The 20107-nt window shown below is 61.7% G+C and overlaps 1 protein-coding gene across 5 annotated transcripts; it reads left to right on the top strand.

Annotated features, from left to right (window-relative positions):
- Positions 1-2765: 2765 nt before the first annotated feature.
- SLC6A9 (solute carrier family 6 member 9) lies at positions 2766-20062 on the top strand. 5 transcript variants are annotated; one of them, XM_015636469.1, is made up of 14 exons: positions 2766-2930; positions 5336-5482; positions 13802-13958; positions 14120-14251; positions 15255-15507; positions 15587-15719; positions 16072-16206; positions 16286-16389; positions 16468-16705; positions 16794-16928; positions 17214-17313; positions 17561-17661; positions 17850-18020; positions 18246-20062. In XM_015636469.1, exons 2-14 carry the CDS (start codon positions 5453-5455, stop codon positions 18456-18458), a joined length of 1902 nt encoding a protein of 633 aa, XP_015491955.1. In that variant the 5' UTR covers positions 2766-2930; positions 5336-5452; the 3' UTR covers positions 18459-20062. The 5 variants fall into 5 exon arrangements, with proteins under 5 accessions (XP_015491955.1, XP_015491958.1, XP_015491957.1 ...); XM_015636471.3 differs by lacking the exon at positions 2766-2930 and adding an exon at positions 5113-5213; XM_015636472.3 differs by lacking the exon at positions 5336-5482 and having other exon boundaries at positions 2907-2930.
- The last annotated feature ends 45 nt before the right edge of the window (positions 20063-20107 follow it).

The raw sequence follows: 20107 nt of genomic DNA, 5'->3' as shown, positions 1-20107 counted from the left end.
GATTGCTGGTGTTTCAACCAGCCCATCCCTCTCGCAGGTGCTGGGAGCTGGCATTTCCTCCCCACCCTTCACCCCTCTGGATCCCTGCCCGCATTTGGCCATGGTTTCCCAGGTAACAGCACCCGTGGAGATAGGAGAGGAGAGGCTGTGCTGCCTAGGCAGTGGTGCCACCCCCATGGTGACCCATGTCCCCCACGGAGATGGCACTGACGCCAGGAGGTTGCTGCACCTGCCCACAGAGGCGGAAGCTTTCAGGCTCACGGATCTGAATGGCACTGGTGTAGGGGTGCTGTGGCCCCAGCACCATGAGAGGATTTAGGGGACATTGTGACACCTGCCAGCCTAGGGGAGCAATAGTGAGGAAGAAAAGAGATGAGTGCTCCAAGATGGGGAATAGGGGGATGATTGCTACCAGATGGGGAGAGAGGGCTGAAGGGCACACAAGTACAGGCTGGAGCACCTTTCCCCTTTGGCACTGCAGTCTCCCACCCCACAGATCACAGTAGGCCTCTGCTCCTGTTGCATCTCTGGGCACCAGGAGAGCCCAGGAAAGTTCTGACCGGTATGGTAGGACCATGGCCAAAGCCATGGGTGCACAAAGCAGCTAGGCTCCCGGGAAGGAGGTGTTTGCACCCAGGTTTAGATTGCTAGAAGATGCTGCAGCATCTTGAAGATTGCAGAGGAGAAGGAGCAGACCCTTGCTGATCCACTTGGGTCTTCAGGGCCCCTTCTCCTCTTTCCCCATGTTCAGTGCACTGAGGAGATGCATGGAAAGTGAGCGCGATCCTAAGAAGGGTGTTTGAAAGCACGAGTTTCATCCATGGAAATCCATCCCTTAAGGATCAACTCCACAGCTGGCAGCTCATTTCCAAAGCTCAGATCCTGGGGCAGGGGTGTGGGTTGCAGCCACATTCTGGCTCTGACACAGGACGCTGGGTGTGGAATGCTGGGTTCAGGAAGCTGGGTGTGGGATGCTGGATTCAGGTTCTGGGTGCAGGATTTGGGCTGCAGGGTAGAGTGTGAGGCCACACGCAGCCGGGAGCGAGGGTGCTAGTGAGCAGCCTGGCTCCTTGTGCAGAGCAGCCATGCGTAGGTGCTGGGAGGGTGTGGGAGGACCTGAGCACCCGCCGGCTTTGCTGCTGCCTTCCCCTTCCTGCTCTGGGAGCCCTCACTCTGGCTTTACCACACTCAAGAAACGAAAGCGGTGTTGGTGTATGGCTGCGCTCCCTCCCATCCTGCAGCCCAGCACACTGGTGAGACTGCTGCAGTGGGGCCTGGACAAACACACCTGGGACACTGCCCCACCTCTACCCCATCCCTGCAGAGGATTTCCCTAACCAGGCAGCAAGCCTCAGGGACAGCAGGGATCCGTGGAGAGACAGGTAAGGGACGCTTCCCAAGTTGGTTGAACACTGCAAGGTCAGCTCTGGGATGGTGTGCAGAGCTGTGGAGGCAAAAAGGATTCTCAGTGGGATGTGGGAAGGGCTGTACTTGGGGGGGCTGGGCTGCACCCCTGCCACGGTCCCCAAAACAGCTCCTTCCTGAAGATGCAGGGTTCAGTGCCAAGGCCCCAAGGTACAGGAACTGGAAGGGATTCAGGGAGCAGGGCAGGGTGCTGGAGAGCAGGCACACATCCCAGCACGTGGGAAGCCCAGCGGGATAGAGAGGGGAGGGCAGAGAGGCCTCGGCGAGAGGCCAAGCAAGGGGTGGCCCCTGGCGCACTCGTCATGCATTACTGGAAACATCTGGCCTGGGATGTGGGGGCGTGCACTGGCTGCACACACGTGTGCACAAGCGCATGGGTATGGGGAAACATACACACACACATGTATTTATGGGAACATGTGTATCAGTACATGCACCCACACCGGTGTACGTGCACGTTCCTGTGTGCCCATGTACCCACACATGTGTACATATGTGCCTGTGCATGTACAGACACACATACGCAGGCATGAATGTTGGCACACTCATGTAGCTGCCCCCAGATATGTGTGTGCCCATGGATGCAAACATGTACAACTACATGTGTAAACACCCCTAACCACATAGGAATAAGTGTACAGATTTACATGCATGTGTTTATGTGCTGCACACTTGCTACAGCATGCACAGACCTGGACACACAGGTGTGTGATACACACAGACATCCACACAATGTACACACGTACAACTGACAGAGTGACTTCATGCGTCCTGGCTGGAGCCTGTGGCCATCCCGCTGCCCAGGATTGCCATGGTGCTGTGCCCTGGCAGTGTGTGCACGCTGCGTGTGGCGGTTCCTCTGTGTGTGAAAACGCGTGTGTGCAGGGATATGTGTGTGGAGGGATGTGTGAGGGCAGGGATGTGTGTGTGCCCAGTGGGAGCCTCTGTGTGACCACACACCCCATATATGTTCACATGTGCCACATGCCTGGGCAAGCCGGCATATGCCCCTCCACGTCCACATGCCTGTGGGCTGCAATGTGGGATACCGGCGGCTGTGTGTGCCAAGTATGCCATGTGCGTGCCCAAGTGTGCCAAGCGCAGTGTGCCGGTGCATGCCCATGCGTGCAGCATGCCCGTGTGTGTCCGTGTGCCCACGGGGGTGTGTGTGTGCCATACGTAGCCGTGTGCCCGCCGCAGCGGGTGCGCCCTCGCCCTCCGCGGTGCCCGCGGTGCCCCCGGTGCGGCGAGGCGCGGTGCGGGTGCCGAGGCGGGGCGCTGGGGAGCGCGGCGAAGCGGGGGGCGGAGCACGGCGGCGGGGGCGAGAGGCGGCGCCAGCCCCCACCGACCTCCAAACTTTCATTAACTCGGCAGCACCGGCGGCGGCGGCTCCGGGCCTGGTGGAGCACCGGCACTGACACCAGCACCGGGCCGGGCGCGGCGGAGCGGCGCCCCCGCGGGCCCACCCGGCGCGGCGGGAGGGGCCGGGCGTCGGCATGGGCACGGTAAGGGGCTCACACCTCCGCCGGCACCGGGTGCCCGGCCCGTCCAGCAGCCGTGGCAGCGCTGGGGATGGGACGGGAGGAGGAGTGGGTGGGCTGCCGAAGAGGGGTGGAAAGGGGACGAAGGCGGCGAGGGCCTCCGGAGCGGCGGGCTCGGGGACATCGGGAGCAGCATCGGGAGCGGCCACCCGTCAGGACGATGTCGGGAGCGGGATAGCGGGATGCGGGATAGCGGGATGCGGGGCGGTCCCGCATCTGTTGCTCTCGCGGCGCGGCGGCGCGGTGCCGGGGGAGCGCGGGGGCGCGGCGCGCAAAGCGGGAGCACCGCTGCCGCACCCGGGGAGGGCGCCGGGCACCGGGGCAGCCCGGCTCGGTGACGGGCCGGGGGGGTTGGCGGTAATTTTCCACGGGCATGTGCCGGGGCGGGGCGGCGGAGCAGCCACCACGTGGCGGCTGATGTAACCGGGCCCCCCCCGCTACCGTACTGCACCGGGCGGCGGCGGCGGGAGGGGGGAGCCGGGCGGCGGGCGCTGCCCGCGGGGCCGCCGCCGGTGCCGTCCCGGGGCCGGAGGGAAGCATGGGGACGGCAGGCCGGCCCGCTGGCCGCCTTCCGTGGGCACCGGGAAACCCCGGTTGCGGTGGGCCCGGTGGATGGTGGCGGAAGAAATGGCCTCGCAGGTGGCAGCGGCTGCACCGGTGCATCGGGCCGCCCGCCTGCCGGGCGGGAAGGGACGGGGGTTCCATCCTTCAGTCGGGCATCCGTGGCCTTCCGCCAGTGCCGTGGGTTGCTTCCCCGCGCCGAGGTGTGACATCCTGCCGGGAGTCCCCGTGGGTGCCCAGGTGTCCCCATTTCCAGGGTGTCACCCGTGCCGGCTGTAGGTACGAGCTGCGCTGCCCTCTTGCAGCTCTGTGAGAGCCACGCCGTGGCACCAGTGCTTTGCATCCTTGTCTCTGCTGGGCTGTGCCAGGGGATGCTGCAGCCTCGGGCATCCTTGCATCCTTCCCATTGCCACACGACCGCTGGCTTCGTGCTCGGTCCTTGTCAGGCTGGGAGCCAATGCCAGTGGCATTTACGGTGCTCACGGAGGCTTATCAGCACTTGGCAGACCCCGAGGGGTGTGGCAGCCGTCCGGCCCCTTGGGCACACCCCCTTCCCGGGGCATGGGATTTGTACCCGGTGTGAATTCAGGGCCGCAGGGTGGGCAGCTTTTAGCTGGCTGGCTGGCGGTAGGTGTGTGATGGGGAGGAGGTCTGGCCACTGAGCCTGCACTCCCACCTTTGAGAGGTCCCTGTGCCATGCGAGGAGCCAGGCTTGTGGCCGAGATGACATCTCGGCTCCCCTGGAAACGCAGCCACTGCTGAGCAGCGCATTGGTAGTGGGGTGCAGGATCCATGGTATCTGCTGCCAGCAGCCTGTCTGTGCTGGAGGGGCTGGGGGCTCACACCACAGCCCCTGGATTCCTGCCCCTTATCTACACTGGCCACGCTCCTTCCTTACGTCTTAAAGTCTTCTGCTGATTGCTTCAGAGTCATGGCAGCCTAGGGATAGGCTCTGGGGTGTTTGACTGCTGCTGGTGGTGGTTGGAGACCCTCAGTGCGGGTCAGGGGTCCTTCTTCAGCCAGCAAGGGTACTGAGCACTGGTGTGGGATCTGCAAACACCAGTGCTTGTTGCACAGACAGTCAAACCGGTGTTTTGCAAGAGCGTCTGTCCCTTCCAGTGTGGGGTCAGGTCTCAGTGTTCCCCTGGGGCCTCCAGCAGCCCCAGGCTGGGGCAGGGGTGAGGGCCAGGAAGACAGATGCCTGTGCCCGTGCACTGTCCAGCAGCACCTGGCACCCGGCAGAGCCCAGCGGCTCGGCCCCCCTGCGCTGCACGTGCATGCGATGCACCGGGGCAGAAGGCAATCGTTTCCCATCTGTGTCCTGCGTGGCAGCTGAGCCCTGTGCTGGCCCCGCTCAGCGCCCAGTCCCGGCGCTGTCGTGTGCTGCAGCCACTTCAGCTTCATCTCTCGCCGGGGGAGAGCTCAAGGGGCCCCCGCTCCTGCCCGCGGCCCCTGACGCCCACCAGCCGGGGGGCCAGCAGCCAGCTGTCCGCAAGGTCGTCTGTCCACACCGGGTAAATCTTTAACTGCTTCTTGGGAAACACCTGGGAGCCGCCACTCGTGTGGGTGCCAGGGGGTTCAGAGACGCTGCAGGGGCTGGGAGCCAGCAGGAAGAGACCCTGCCACCAACTCACCCAGCCCCAGGCCCTGTGTCCTCCACCAGGAGTCCTGCTACCCAGTGGGCAGGTAGAGGGGAGCAACTCTTCTGGCATAGCCCCCCAGTTCCTGGAGGGAGGGGGAGGCCTGGGGTGGGGATGTGCCCACCCCACCAGTCACATCTCTCTTGGTGTCTTCTCCCCTCTGCCCAGCTTGCTCTGACGGTGGATTGAAGGACGCTAGTGCCGGTGCCGCAGCCAGCACGACAGAGAGCGGGCAGGCAAGGGACCCTGCACTGGGCAGCCGGCACCGTGCTCCAGCCTCCAGGAATGGCTGATAAGTGCAGCGAGGGGCTGCTGGTAAGTGCAGGGGTGTGGGGAGCGGAATGGTGTGCGCCACTGCCTCGGGGACTCAGAGAACCTGGCACAGGGAGCCAGGACACTGGGGCTCCTGTAGGACTTGGTACGCCCTCCCGGGACCTCCATTTGGTGTTGTGGCACTGTGGTGCTCTCCCAGCATGATGATTTTTGGGCTGATGCTCTCTCTCCATGAACCTGTTGCCGGTGGGGCTCTTCGGGTGTGGTGTCTTGTTGTGCCTGGAGATAATACTGCCTGTTTTCAGGTGCCCCCAGAGTGGCATAGATTGTGGGTGCTTCTCCTTGCCTTCACCCAGTGGGCTGTCTGAGACTAGGCTGGTAGGATGGCAGAGGAGGGTTTCTCTGGGCACCAGTGTAGCGCCTGAGCCTCCATCCTCATAAGCAGTGTGTTGCAGGGTGCTGTGAGCTGCTGTGCACTTGTGTGTGCCAGGGGTGGCTTTGGTGTTCTGGGCAGATGTTGGATGTGCCCGCTGCATGTCTTTGCTGGAAGGCTTCAACAGCCCCATGCTTGTGGAAGCTCAGGTTCCTGTGATAGGCTGCTGTGCTGCCTTGGGCAGGTGAGACCCCAGGCTAGGCTTGGCTTTTTCCCTTTTTCCCAAAGGATGGGAGCTGAATGCTGAGATTGACACGGTCACTGGGCCCTCCCCTTCCCGGGGGGCTTCCTGAAATAGCTGCACACTCCAGCTGGAGGGCTGGGAGCCAGGGTTTGCCTGGGAAGCCAAGAGCCAGGGGAGCGGCATGCTCCAGCAAGTGCTTCCAGCGCGCCCGCGTGCACGCCATTCCTCTGCTTGTGTGTCCCAGCATGGCCCCGCCGGCTGTGCCTGCAGCAGGGAGCTCAGCGCCCATCCTGCCCCCAACAGAGAAGGGGTTGGGGCAGCTGGTGGAATAGGAAGGCAGATTTCTTCTGGAGAAGCCCTGTGCTGGTAAGAGGGAGGTGCTGAGGGTGTATCTGGGCATAGTCAGGGGTCTGTCTTGGGAACACACTTCTGCACATGGCGCTTGCCTTGACTGCACGCCATTGATGTTTTCTTGATGTGACCAGGGCAGTCAGCATTGCACTGGGGCGTGGGCTGAGCCTGACACCCATGTCAGAGAGCCAGACATTGGAGTGCCCACCCACTCCCCATAAATCTTTAACCTGCTTCTCAGAAGTACCTGACCAGCCCACCTGACCATGCCAGGGCCAGGGTGTCAGGTACAACAGGGTCTGACACATGCTCTGTTGGCCACCCTGGCTCTGAGACCTCTTCCTGGGTTCCTGTTTGCAGGATGCAAGGATACTCCTGCACAGAGCATTGCTGCTATGGGGTCTGTGGGAAGAAGGGTAGGTCCCTGTGAGAGCATCCCTGGTCCTGAAACATCCCCATTCCTGCATCCTGTGAGCCCCAGGAGGAGCTGCAGTGGGCCAGGTTCTGACTACTGAACTCCCTGAGTGCCTGGGAAAGGAACATAATATCCTTGGCCTGCCTCCAGGGCCCTGGCAGTAACCTCTTAAAGTTTGGTCCCTGCCTGTCCTCTCATCCCTGCTTGCAGGTGAAGCTCCCATCTCCACCACCCTTAGTCCAGCCAGGCTCTCACCATGCAACCCCTGCCCAGCATTGTGTGCAGTGCCTGGGGCTGGACAAGTTTACAGTGGCTGCTGTGCCCCACCTGGGGGAGGGACAGGGGTGATGGAAGCGGCAGGTGGGTGATGTGTGGCTGTGCCTCAGTTTCCCCTCCTGTCACCTGGGGCCTGAAGAACAAGGGTGATGTGTACTGCTTCTGCAGGATCTATGTTTTTGGGTGCCCTGTTGAAGCTCTGAATGCTTACTTCAAAACAGGAGGCAGATGGGAGGGGCCGTGCCCACCCTGCTTCTCCCAAGCCCCAGAAATGCTCTGATTTTGGATACCCAATGGACTGCAGGGCAGCTCCAGGGGCTGGATCTGTCCCTGTGCAGCTGGGCAGAGGGGATCCCTGTGAGCCACAGGGGAGGGTCTGACTGCTTCTCCCTCCCAGGCTTTTAAGGACATTTTCTTTTGTTGTCCTTGGGGTGCTTTGTTCAGACTCAAACATTGCCAGTGGCTCCTGACTCCCAGGGCTGTCTTGCTGGCACAGCCAGGCAGCCTTTGGCTGCAGCTTGCCCAGCTCAGGTAGGTTTCTGCTGTCACCCAAGGCCACCCTGATGACACACTGGGGTGCTGCTCCCACTGCACTGCAGGGGGGTAAGGCCTGGGGGGTCCCTGCCTGTTCCAGACACCCCCAGCGGCGCAGTGCCACTGACCAGCGGCAGGAGCTGCGGAAGTGGCTTTTGGCTGCGGGAGCCCTTCCCGGAATACCAAGGGGCAGTGATGGGGGGGCTGGCGGGGGATTTTTCTGCCTGAACGCCCCGGGAGAATCATGTCTGCCCTGGTAGAATGGGGCCGGAGAAAGGCAGCCCTGTTGGGAAGCACTCAGCTAGGGGATAGTGGCACTGGGACAGGTCCCTGGGCATCATTCCTACCCCAGTCACCCTGCAGCCCTGTCGGGGGGCTGGAAGACCTGTGGACCACCCCCCATGCACCCATCACCCCTGTCTCTGGTTCGGCCCCAGCACCACCAGCCAGCCAGGCTGGGGACCAGAATGCCAGGTTAGGTGAGGGTCCTACTGCAGGCTCTTTATTTCTAGCAGCGTGCTCCATGCAGCTGGCTCTCCCCTCTGTCTGCTGGCTGGGCTGCCAGGGAAGTGGCACTTTGCTCCCACAGGGAAAGGCTGGCACAGGGTCTGGCATCTGCAGGACAGGGCGGTGGGTCCTGCTGTGCTGTGTTCAGGCTGCTCTAAGGGGCAGGGGATGCAACATGCCCAGGGCAAGACGTGGTGGTGGCACACAGGTGACCCAGGCAAAGTGTTGCAGCTGAACTGGATCATGGAGGGATGCCCACAAGGGGCCCACGCACCTTGCAGGGTGTCCGAGCACAGAGCTGCCAGGCTGCATGTAGGGCAGGACTGGGCTGGGGTCACTGGGGTTGGCACAGCATGGGGTGGCTCTTGGCTTGCACATCTTAGGGGGCACAGCTGGGTGCTGCCATCCCATGGGTGGGACATGTGGCTGGTGCAGGAAGGGACAGGAACAAGCCCTGGGTGCTGGCATGTGGGAGGTTGAGTGCCCACCCCGCACACGTGTGCTGTTCACGTGTGTGCCCATGGCCGCTGCTGCCCGGACCCCAGATGGTTGCCCGAAAGCGCCGGCCCGTCCCCCCGCCCTCAGTGCACCATCATGCGTCGCTGGCGCCTTGGCCACACTCCCCAGCCGGGACACGGGGCTGGCAGCAGCTGGGGCACCCCGAGCCTGGCTGCAGGGCACCCTCTGCCTGTCCTCCTGTGGGACACACCACCCCACCAGGGTCCCACCTCGTGCTGGCAAAGGGGTGAGCAGGGAGGCTGTGGGGTGCCTGGGCAGTGAAAGGGTCGTGGCACAGCCCTCCTGCCAGCCAGATGGTCCCCCTTGGGGCAGTGACCTTGTAAGGGTTGCCATGGAGGCCCCATGATGTCACCAACAGTATGACGTTGAGTGAAGTAGCATGGCACCAGGCTGGAGATGCGCCAGCAGAAAGGCTTGTCCCTGTGCCCCTATGCCCAAGCAGGGCCATGCCCTGTTCCTGCAGCCCTTGAATACCCAGGGCTGGGATTGGGCATGCAGGGCCAAGCTGCTGTGTGCATGATGGGGATAGGGACGGGAATGCATGTGTGGGGCTTGGGATGTTGAGGCATGGAAATAGGGGGCTCTGAGGGAATGTCATCCTCTGCTATGCTCCAAGAGCAGCTCCTGGCCCCGACCAGACGGGCAGCGGTGCCCGCAGGGAGGGCAGTGCTGCCCACTGGAGCGTGCAGGGCTGTGAGCAGCTGGACCCCGCTAATGAGGCCTCATTAAGTGGGACAGGGCTGAGCCCGCTGTGCTCTGCCTTGCCCTGCCTACACGAGCCAGGAAGGGCACCTGGCTTGTGGGGGTACAGCTCGTGGGGGGTAGCAGAGGCACGGCAGTGCCTGCGGGGTGGGCCAGGCAGGCATGGTGCCAGGGCAGGTGGCATGGTGGGGTGCCGGTGCTGCATCGGGGCGGGCAACAGGGGGCCGAGCCTGGCTGGGAGGCAAGTGGGGAGCAGTGCCAAGCGCTGGAGGCAGCGGGCGGGGGAAGGCGGGAGGGCGGGCGGCTGCTGCTGCGCCGGAGCCCGAGGTGCCAATGAAGCTGGGGACTCACGGAGCCGTCCAGCCTGGGCCCCCGGATGGCAGCTGCGAGCAGCCAGGCCCCCTCGGACCCTCTCAGCAGGTCAGTGGGCAGGTGAGAGCAGGGTCTGGGGGGCAGAGTGGGGGGCGGGCCAAGTGGAATGGTGGCCGTGCCAGTGCTGTCCCCCCGCCACTTTGGAGACTTTTGGCTCTCCAAAACCCTTTGTACTGTCTTCGGGGTGGTGGCTCTGCAGGGCTGAGCTGCAGCTGTAGATTTGTGCCATGACAGGCTGGAGAGGTACCCCCAAGCCCCACAGGCTTTGATGTGGGGTGCTCCAGGAAGGGAGGGCAGAGAATGGCACCAAAACCCTCCGTGACCTCAGCTGTGTTGGTAGAAGAGATTGCCTGACAGTTGTGTGTTTGTTATCCCTGGAATCAACCGATTTTGTAGAAGACGTGCACAGCACCTGGGTTGCAGCTCAGTGCTGCAGCGGCAGAGTGTAGCAAAGATCCTCCTTCTGCCCCCTCCCCTCTTCCCTTTCATGGACATTAGTGAGCAATGTCAAAGTTTGCCCCAGCCCCCCATGGCACCCTAGGGCAGTTCTGGTGGCTCATGGAGCAGGCTCGGGGCTGTCACTGGGGCTGGACAGCCTTCTGCAATGAGGGATGATGAAGGCTGTGTAATAGTCCTGGAAGGTCCTGGGGTTTGGGCATGCCCCTCGTCACTGCATTAGCCTAGCCCTGGGACTGTCCCCAGCACCATGCCAGATGCCTTTTTCCCCACAACATGCCTCTGGTACACCAGGACAGGAGGAAACATGGAGCTGGGCACCAAAGAGAGAGGTTAGGGAGAGTTAGGATATGCTGGTGAGGCTGGCAGAGTCAGGATGAGCAGGGCATAGCAGCCTCTGATGTAGGGATGACACTTGTGGATTCATTACCCCATGTACCAGGAACAAGGAGTACAGGGCTTGATTATAGGGCCCCCAGCACCCAGGATCAGGAAGGGCACCCAGGACACCCCCTCTCTAAGTGACCCCATCCCTTGGGACCCCCACCTGAGGCTGGGTTTCATCTGCCTCCAACATCCTGCACCCCACTTTCTTGCACCAAAGAGCCACTATTGTGGTAAATGATTTAATTAGCATATTTTTCTATCTTCCAGCAGCCCCTGCCTAAAACAGCCATGAGTTTGTTGCCATCGCCATGGCAATGAGCAATGACATCAGGCTGATGACATCAGGGGTATGGGTAACCTCTGCTGGCGTTGCAGGACCAGCCCTGACAGCCCTGCAGCTGGAGGTTGGATGGAGAAATTGGGGGTCCCTCACTGGTTCATGGGGGCTGGATAAAGTTTGTTCCCCACACAGTGCCTCTGCTGGGCTGGCATACCCCCATGTGGACAGTTTGAATTAGGAAAATAGAGGAGGGGGTTGATGCTGGAGATTCCTCCCCTCAGGACATCCCCTTCCAGTATCAACCCTGCCACCATCACAAGATTAACAGCCATAAATCAGGGCCCCTTAGGGAAGTGGGGGGCATCCGGGCACCCCAGCCAAGCTGTCATTGTGTGAGGCGATGCTGCTTAGCATGAGAAAGACTTTGGTGCCAGGCAGAGTGATGGATGATTCCTGCTTTGCTGGGCTGGGGAAGTTTTGGCTGTGGTATATGTGGGGTTCCCTGGGGAAGGGGAGGAAGGATGCCCTGGGTACCCCGAACGCCGCCTTTTGGGTTGTTTTGGATATTCCCTTTTGGAACTTCCCTTCTGGAAATATTTGGGGTGCCTGTGGCATCCTTCCTCTTCTTCCTGGTGTTATCACCCAAGCCAGGCATCCTTTGAAGCTGCATTGGATTACATGCATGGAAAGTTTGGGGCCTGGGAGCCTGACCTGGTCCCCCCAGAGACTGCACTGTTGCTGGGTGGCAGCTCTCCCTTTGAATTTCAGCTCTGTCCCCTTCCCACAGCAGCGAAAGGGGAGAGTTCCATCTTCCCAGATGTCTGGGTTCTCTCTATCCACCCCTTCTTTTACCATGTGGGGTTGGGAGGGTGGTTAATGAGTGTAAAGGACAGGATGACCTTCCTAGTTTTGGGGAGGGGGGGTTGTAGCGAGCTGATGGGTGAGCATGCAAGTGTTTGCGCACGTGTGCTCGCTTGTGCATGCATGGACACACATGTGGCCGCCCCCTTATTGGGGACAAGTGCACCAAAGCCCAGTGCTGCAGGAAAGGAGGGAGCAGCACAGGCCTGGCAGTTTCATTGCACTGGTGCCAAGCAACTCAAACTTGGGGTGCTCCATGAGGCTTGGGAGTGAAGCCAGGGTGACCTGAGCAGAGCAATGGCTTGGAACAGGGATGAGGTTCCTTGTGGGCACCAGGGATCCTGGCTGATCTGGGGCCATATAGTGTATCTGGTCTCCTCACCAGACCCTTTGTCAGGGAGGCTGGAACATTGCCCCCACTCCTGCTGGCTGTGCTGCTCATTAGGAGCCTCGTTAGTGCTAGCAGCTTAATCAGAGGCTTCCCGATCGGATCAGTCTGCTCGAGTGGGCAGCGTGCCCTGGCATGGGGACACTGCCAGTGTCGTGTCCCCACTTCGGGGACCCTTGCATCCTGCTCTTGCACAGCACCCCACAATGAGAAGGTCTGCTGGGAGGGAGATCCCCCAGCACCTGGAGCTGCTGTGAGCTGGTTTCTGACGGACCCTTGGCTCACAGGGTCAGGTGGGGGCACTCCGGTTCCCCGGCTGGGCACGGCAGCGTAGTGTCCCTACAGCCCTGCCCAAAGTGCCCTCTGATCCCCCCTGGCCCCTCTCCCGCAGCCCTGCTCCCCTGCTGCCCCCCCGCAGCCCGCGGCGCGTGCGGGCCCCGCTCGCAGCAGATGGCTTTGTTTGGCAGCGCGGTGCCGGAGTCGCTGGGCATCACGTCCCGGCTGTGCCGGCCCTAATCAAATGATACGGTTAGGTGCACCGCGCCTGCTGCCTGCGCCCCGCCGGCGTGAGCAGATCCAAAGTGACGGCTCCCATTTGTGGCCCACTCACTGCCAGCATCAGCCATTGTGGGGGGCACATGGGGAGAGGCATGAGGTGGGCATGGGCTCTGGGGTGTCTGTGGTGGTGAGACCAGCGCTGTGGAGTTCCGAGAGGCTCCTGGGGCTGCTGGCACCCTGTGCTGCTCCTGCAGGAGCATGGAACCCGTGGGACTATGGACTGGCAACCAGCACCCTCACCCCTTGCAGCCATCCATCACCTGGCCTCAGGTGGGGAGGGGAAGGGCTTGGGGCACCCCTGCATTGAAAAATGCCATCTACCCTCAGCCTAACCTACCAGAGCTCTGCAGCATCCAAACAGGACATTGGTACAGCCCCAGGACTGTGTTGGGACAGAACCATGGGGTGATGGGTGCCATCCCTGCTGGAGTGACAGGCACTCATCTCCTTTGTTGTTGTCCTCGGTGTGAGCTCACATTGTGTGGCAGTCTGCACAAAGCGCCCTTTCTTGCCCCCTTCTGCCCTCCTGCCCCCCAAGTGACCTGCAGTGAGAAACAGCTGGGCACTGGGGCAGTCCGTGCAGGGGGCCCAACTGCATGGGACCCCCTGTGAGCTGTCCCAAGCATGGTGCCCTTGCCTAGTGCTGAGCTGGCAGCAGGACCCTGGCTGAAGCAGGGTGCTTTTTCCAGGGGGATACCCATGCCCCTGCCAGGTCTAATCACTGCACCGCACTTCCCATCAAGAGGGGCTTTTGCTTCAACCTGGGGGTCTCACAATTTCCCCCCCAGTCGTGGGCAGTGGCCACCCAGCAGGACCTCTCTCACTGGGCTCTGGGGAGGGGGGGGCATGAGAACAGAGGCCCCTTTGTACTCTGGCGCCCGGGCCTGCTTTGTATGAGTTGCAGGCTCTCCCTTTGCTGCAGCCGGGCTCTGGGCAGAGCCATTCATTGGGGGGGGCTGACACCGCTGCCCTCCCCCTCCTTGGCACTGCCTGTGCGTGGCGGGCGGCGGGGACAGGCAGGGGGGCGGGATGGGGAAGGATGCCGGGGACCTCCCAGTCCTGCTCGACGGCTGTCACCCTTCCAATGGGGCCAGCAGGGGGGTCCCCAATTGACTCATCCTACGGCATCTCTCTGCAGAACGGCGCCGTGCCCGGGGAGCAGGGCAAGCAGGAGAAGAGTGTCAAGCGTGGCAACTGGGGCAACCAGATCGAGTTTGTGCTGACCAGCGTGGGCTATGCCGTGGGCCTAGGCAACGTCTGGCGCTTCCCATACCTCTGCTACCGCAATGGGGGAGGTGGGTGTCAGGAGGCCAGGGGAGGGGGGTTCCTCTGGGCAGGCGTGGGGGTGTGCACCCCAACCCCGCATGGTATTTCTTGGGGTGGTGCAGGGCTTGGGAAGAACAGCCGTGCCTGAGGTTACTGCTCACACATCCATCCTCTGGTTCCTGCTTACCAGGTGCCTTCATGTTCCCCTACTTCATCATGCTCGTGTTCTGCGGCATCCCCCTCTTCTTCATGGAGCTCTCCTTTGGGCAGTTTGCCAGCCAGGGCTGCCTTGGCGTCTGGAGGGTCAGCCCCATGTTCAAAGGTAAGGAGCTGCCTGTCTGTACTGGCACAGGCCAGCACAGGACACCTGCTGTCACAGTGCCCAGCAACTGGTGTGGTGCTCACATACCACGGGGTGCTCGCACACCTCTGGCACACCACATGGCCCCGGTGCAGGCACCTGCAGCTCGTGCAGTCCTGCACACACATGCCCACCCTGGCTACGCTACCCTGCACAGCCTGCCTGGCATCCCTTGCACGCATTACACGTGCCCCTGCACACGCGTTGCATCTCCTGCGCAAACTCCAGCCCTGCGCTGGCATCCACTGCAGGCATTACACACACATCCCTGCATATGCCACACGTGTCCCCAGCACATCACTCTTGCAGAGGCCACTCAGGTCCCCTGAACACACTTTGGCATGTCCAGCTGTGGGCATGCTTCTGCAGTCACCTCCCTGGACCATAGTTAGCAGGTGCTGTGCCCATGTTCTTGCCCTGCCATTGCTGGACCCTGCTCCAGGTGCATCTCCTGGCTTACCGCTGTGCTCCCATGCTGCTGGCTCTCCTGGCCCACACCTGCAGGCTGCCTGCCAGGTGACATGTCCACAGTGTCATGTCTGAGTGCAAGCAGCCGATGCACACGCTCTTGTGTGCTCTGCACAGTGGCATGCTGAGCCTGGGGTGCACTTCCCTGTGCTCATGTGGCCTGTCCCATGCCACCACATAACTGCAAACCTAAAGTCATTGTAGTTAGGAGTGACCCCCACCCAGTTGTTCTTTCAGGCTGCGGACCCCAAGGGTTTGCCTGCAGCCTGTGTGCATTGCCACGTGTCCCAGCGGACCCTCAGCACCACTAGGCTTGTCTGGAGGTAGAGGATCCCACACACCCATGCCAAAGCCAGGCACGGAGCTGCAGCATGGCTGCAAGGCTGCTGACAGTGTCGCAATCATCCCACTCCTCCCATGCCACAACCCCTGGTGCTGTGCGCCGTGCCCGTGCCGCCGCACCCTGCCGCTCACCCCTCCCCGGTGCTGTTCCCAGGCGTGGGCTACGGGATGATGGTGGTGTCCACATACATCGGGATCTACTACAACGTGGTGATCTGTATTGCCTTCTACTACTTCTTTGTGTCCATGACGCGCGTGCTGCCCTGGACGTACTGCAGCAACCCCTGGAACACGCCCGACTGCGTTGGGGTGCTGGACAGGAACCTCTCCAGCCGTGTTGCCCTCAACATCACCCAGCTCCTCAACACCACCCAGAAGCGCACCAGCCCCAGCGAGGAGTACTGGAGGTACTGGGGCCTGGGGTCAGGGATGGGGGAGGTGATGATGGTTGGGCCCCACTGACGCTGCTGCCCCCTCCCCATACAGGAGGTATGTGCTGAACCTGTCAGATGACATCGGGAACCTGGGCGAGGTGCGGCTGCCCCTCCTGGGCTGCCTTGGTGTCTCCTGGGTCGTTGTCTTCCTCTGCCTCATCAAGGGCGTGAAATCCTCGGGGAAGGTACCTGTGTATTCCCTCTCCAGGCCCCTTTCTGTCGGTGTGGACATGCCTTCAGGATAGATGGGCATGTCCCCATCCCTTCTGGGCACAGCTCCTCCTCTTTGTCCCTGCCCTCTGTATGCTCCCACTATGGGAGAGGCCACACCTCTGTGACCTGTCCACATCCCTTCTGGACATAGCTCCTCCCGTGTGGCCATGGTCCCACCTCCTTGACGGTAGTCCCTTCTCTGGACCATGTCCTCCTCCTGGTCTGTCACTCCACACCCTGGACCATAACCCCAGCCTATAGCCACACCTGCCTGTGTCCCCACCCCTGCCCCCATCCCCACCTTACTGAGGTGCTGCCCTACAGGTGGTGTATTTCACGGCCACCTTCCCCTATGTGGTGCTCACCATCCTCTTCGTGCGCGGCATCACGCTGGAGGGGGCCGTCACTGGCATCATGTACTACCTGACACCCCAGTGGGACAAGATCCTCAATGCCAAGGTGAGCAGGAATGAAGGGTGGCAGGCAGCCAGGGCTGAGTGGGGCTGGGGGCACAGTATTGACCATCCCACTGCCACAGGTGTGGGGTGATGCAGCCTCTCAGATCTTCTACTCGCTGGGCTGTGCCTGGGGCGGGCTCATCACCATGGCCTCCTACAACAAGTTCAACAACAACTGCTACCGGTGAGTACCTGACCACAGTCCCCCAGAGCCCTGCCACTGCCCTCATGTCACTGCTGACCCTGACTCCTCTTCCCATAGGGACAGCATCATCATCAGCATCACCAACTGTGCTACCAGTGTCTATGCTGGCTTCGTCATCTTCTCCATCCTGGGTTTCATGGCCAACCACCTGGGTGTGGATGTCTCCAAGGTGGCTGACCACGGGCCGGGCCTGGCCTTTGTCGCCTACCCTGAGGCCCTCACCTTGCTCCCCATCTCGCCACTGTGGTCCATTCTCTTCTTCTTTATGCTTATCCTCCTGGGGCTAGGTACACAGGTAGGTCATGGTGGGGCCAGCATGTTCAGTTGGGGCAGCATGGTGGGGTCAAGGCGGTGACATGCTCCCCCTTCTGCCCCTGATGTAGTTCTGCCTGCTGGAGACTCTGGTCACAGCCATTGTGGATGAGGTGGGCAACGAGTGGATCATCCGCAAAAAGACCTTTGTAACGCTGGGAGTGGCTGTGGCTGGCTTCCTGCTGGGTGTCCCGCTCACCACACAGGTAGGTGACCATGGGACTGTTGCCACAGGGTGCCATTGCTATGGCCACCTTCATCAGCCACATCCGCTTTGCTGCCACTGTGATGGCAGTGACAGCCAGGGCCTGGTCTTCCCACACCAGCACTGGTGATGGTACCCAGAATTAAGTGTCTCCATGCTGGCTGTGGCAGCTGTGGGGGTGGTATCCGAGCTGTGTGTTGCCAGCACAGTCAGCACAGCTGTGCTGTTGCCCTGCCAGCAGCGGTGGTACCGCAGGGGCAGCTGTGCCAATGCGTCTGTCTTCCAGGCGGGCATCTACTGGCTCCTGCTAATGGACAACTACGCTGCCAGCTTCTCCCTGGTGGTCATCTCCTGCATCATGTGTGTGGCCATCATGTACATCTATGGTGGGTGCAGCTGCCTGCAGCCAATCAGATGGTAGGGCTGATCCAGCCAGCCAATGGGGAAAGGTTTTCCCCAACATCTGGCCAATCAGCAGTTTGCTCTGTGCTACATGGGGAGGCTGTTGCCCAGTCGGGCGCTGCGGCCTGGGGAAGCTTGCGGGTCCCACCACGATGGCGCTGGGGCTGGAGCCGGCTGGGTGGTGAGGGGGCTCAGGTCACCACCAGGGCTGACGGTCACTTTTCTCCCCAGGGCACCGCAACTACTTCAAGGACATTGAGATGATGTTGGGCTTTCCTCCCCCGCTCTTCTTCCAGATCTGCTGGCGCTTCATCTCACCTGCCATCATATTTGTGAGCATTGCAACCATGGGGTATTGGGCTGTGGGAGAAGGGGGTGAGGAGCTCACCTGGACACGGCACTCCCTGGAGAGGAGAGTGCTGGGCTCAGGAGAGCAGCAGTAGGGCAGAGCAGGGAAGCTGTGGGGGCACAGAGCAAGCTGGCTGCTCCCCACTGGCTGATCCTGCCTATCCCTTCCCAGTTCATCCTGGTCTTCACAGTGATCCAGTACCGGCCCATCTCCTACAATGAGTATGTCTACCCTACCTGGGCCATCAGCATCGGCTTCCTCATGGCGCTCTCTTCCGTCATCTGCATCCCCATCTACGCCATCTACAAAGTGTGCCGTTCTGAGGGGGACACACTTCTTGAGGTGCGTAACCAGGGGCTACACCCTTTTGTCTATGTCCCACCTAGGGCTGCCATCAAGGCTGTCGCTGTCCCTGACCTCACTGGGGCTGTCAGTAGTGGCTGTGTGCAGGCAGCATGCATAGGGCAGCACATGTGTGCACCCGTGGAAGCTGCTGGCATGTTGGTGCAGACTGGGGCAGGGGAGCATGGTGGGTGCTAATCTTGTCTCCATCCTCTCCCTTTCTAGCGCTTGAAAAATGCTACCAAGGCAAGCAAGGACTGGGGCCCAGCGCTGCCAGAGCACCGCAGCGGGCGCTACGCCCCAGCGTTCAGCCCTTCCACCGAGTCCCACCTGGAGGTGCAGCCCCTGCAGCCAGAGAAGGGCCAGAGTGAGGCAGCGGCTGCATCCCCCGTGCAGGGCAGCAATGGCTCAGCCCACAGCCAGGACTCCAGACTGTGACCCCCCACAATCCCCACACCCCCTCTAACCCCTCTTGCACCTTCCGCTGGCGGAGCCTGGCTCCGGGCCGCACCGGACCTTGGGGGCTCTCAGCACCCATCCCCGAGACCCCCCCACCTCCTCGCCGGTTAACCCCTCCCGCCCCCGCCCCCGTGGCGTTCCTTAACCCTCGTGTTTACGGTAACCTTTGTGCTCGACGCTGGGACAAGAGAGGAGGGGGCACAGCCCCGGGAGGGCCGGGAGCCAGAGGCACTTTGCAGGGGCCTTGACCTGGGGGTATGCACAGGATGGGGGGGGTGGGATGCTCCCAGGCTCCCACCCCCCCCTCCCTAAGCCAGGTAGCCTGCCCTGCCATGGGGCACCCTCCTGACCTTCCCATGGGGAGGATGTGGGGTGGGACCAGGGTTGAGCATGCCAGGATCGCCCATGGCCTGTGTGTACACAAGGCCATCATGGCAGGGTTGGCGCTACAGGGACCCTCAGCCTGGGTGCACACCCACTGTGGCTCAGAGCCTACTGGCTCTCACAGGAGGTGCTGCCAGGCACCAGGCCAGCACAGGGAGATGAGGGGCAAGCATGTTGCTTGCACCGGCAGGGGGATCTGACGGCACAAGACACAAGCACTTAGAGCACACGTATACACACGTGTGTCCCTCACAGACATGGCATGGGCACACGTGGCATATGTGGGCATGTACATATGCACAGTACGTCGGGGCTGTGCAGGCACTGAGCTGGGATGCTCCCCTCCATGCACCCCTCCACCCTGTGGCCCCACTGGGGTCTGTGGGTGCCCTTCTGGGTGGCCAGGTGTTGCCTGCAAAGCTGGGCACAGCCACAAGCAGCGTGGGCACAGCCCAGTGCCGCTGCCTGCCCCACAGTGGGGCAGGAGGCTGGGGAATACTTAAGCCTGGCCGGGGGGTAACCAGACAGGGATGAGGTCCAGCTCTCCCTGGCAGCCCCAGCACTGGCAGGGGAGGACCCTCCATGGTGCTAAGGGGGAGCAGGATGGACCGGCCTCCCCCAGCTGCTGCTTAGCATGAGGTACCAGCGGAGACATGAAGGGCTGCACCAGCCCACTCGCTCCGAGCCATCTGGGGATGCTCAGTCCCCAACCAGTATTAGTGGAACAGGATGCACTGGCAAAGGCCGGGCGGTTTTAAATCTGTCTTCCAGCTCCAGCCAAAGGGCTTGGAGCTCTTGATTTGGGGTGGACGGGATGAGACCCTTCCTACCCCGCTTGCTCCCCTCCCAGCCAGCACCTTGTGCTCCCTATGTTGCAGCCCCGAGGCTGGCACAGGGACGTGGCACAGCTTGGCACGGTGGCGGGAGGCGGTGGGCGGCGAGCCCCAGCAGGATGTTCCAGCTCCCCGTCCCGAGCCCCCCGTCGTGCTGCGGCGAGGGGCGCAGGTTCCCGCATGGTGCCCGTGCCCTGCCCCTCGAGTCACGCCGCTACTCTTCACCTCTAATTGTTAGCAATAACGCGCGCGTCCCTGGGCAGCGCTGCCTGTGCCAGTGTCTCTGGGCAGCGCTGCCTGTGCCAGTGTCTCTCCTGGTGTAGAGTTCTAAAGTATCCTAGATTTTAATGAGATTTATATTCCTGAGGTTGTGTCCCGCTGTGCCCTTCTTTGGGAACCATGTGGGGGAAG

Source organism: Parus major, chromosome 8, assembly GCF_001522545.3.
Source record: "Parus major isolate Abel chromosome 8, Parus_major1.1, whole genome shotgun sequence".
In the NCBI taxonomy this organism is placed as follows: domain Eukaryota; kingdom Metazoa; phylum Chordata; class Aves; order Passeriformes; family Paridae; genus Parus; species Parus major.
Note: the sequence above shows the minus strand (reverse complement) of the source record. Positions and strands in the feature narration are given on the sequence as shown.

Excerpts from the sequence above, each read along its gene's own strand:
- SLC6A9 (XM_015636468.2), top strand. The coding sequence starts at position 9,695 with ATGAAGCTGGGGACTCACGGAGCCGTCCAGCCTGGGCCCCCGGATGGC. Across the intron at positions 15,720-16,071 it reads GCGTGAAATCCTCGGGGAAG|GTGGTGTATTTCACGGCCAC; the intron begins GTACCTGTGTAT and ends GCTGCCCTACAG. Across the intron at positions 16,390-16,467 it reads TTCAACAACAACTGCTACCG|GGACAGCATCATCATCAGCA; the intron begins GTGAGTACCTGA and ends CTCTTCCCATAG.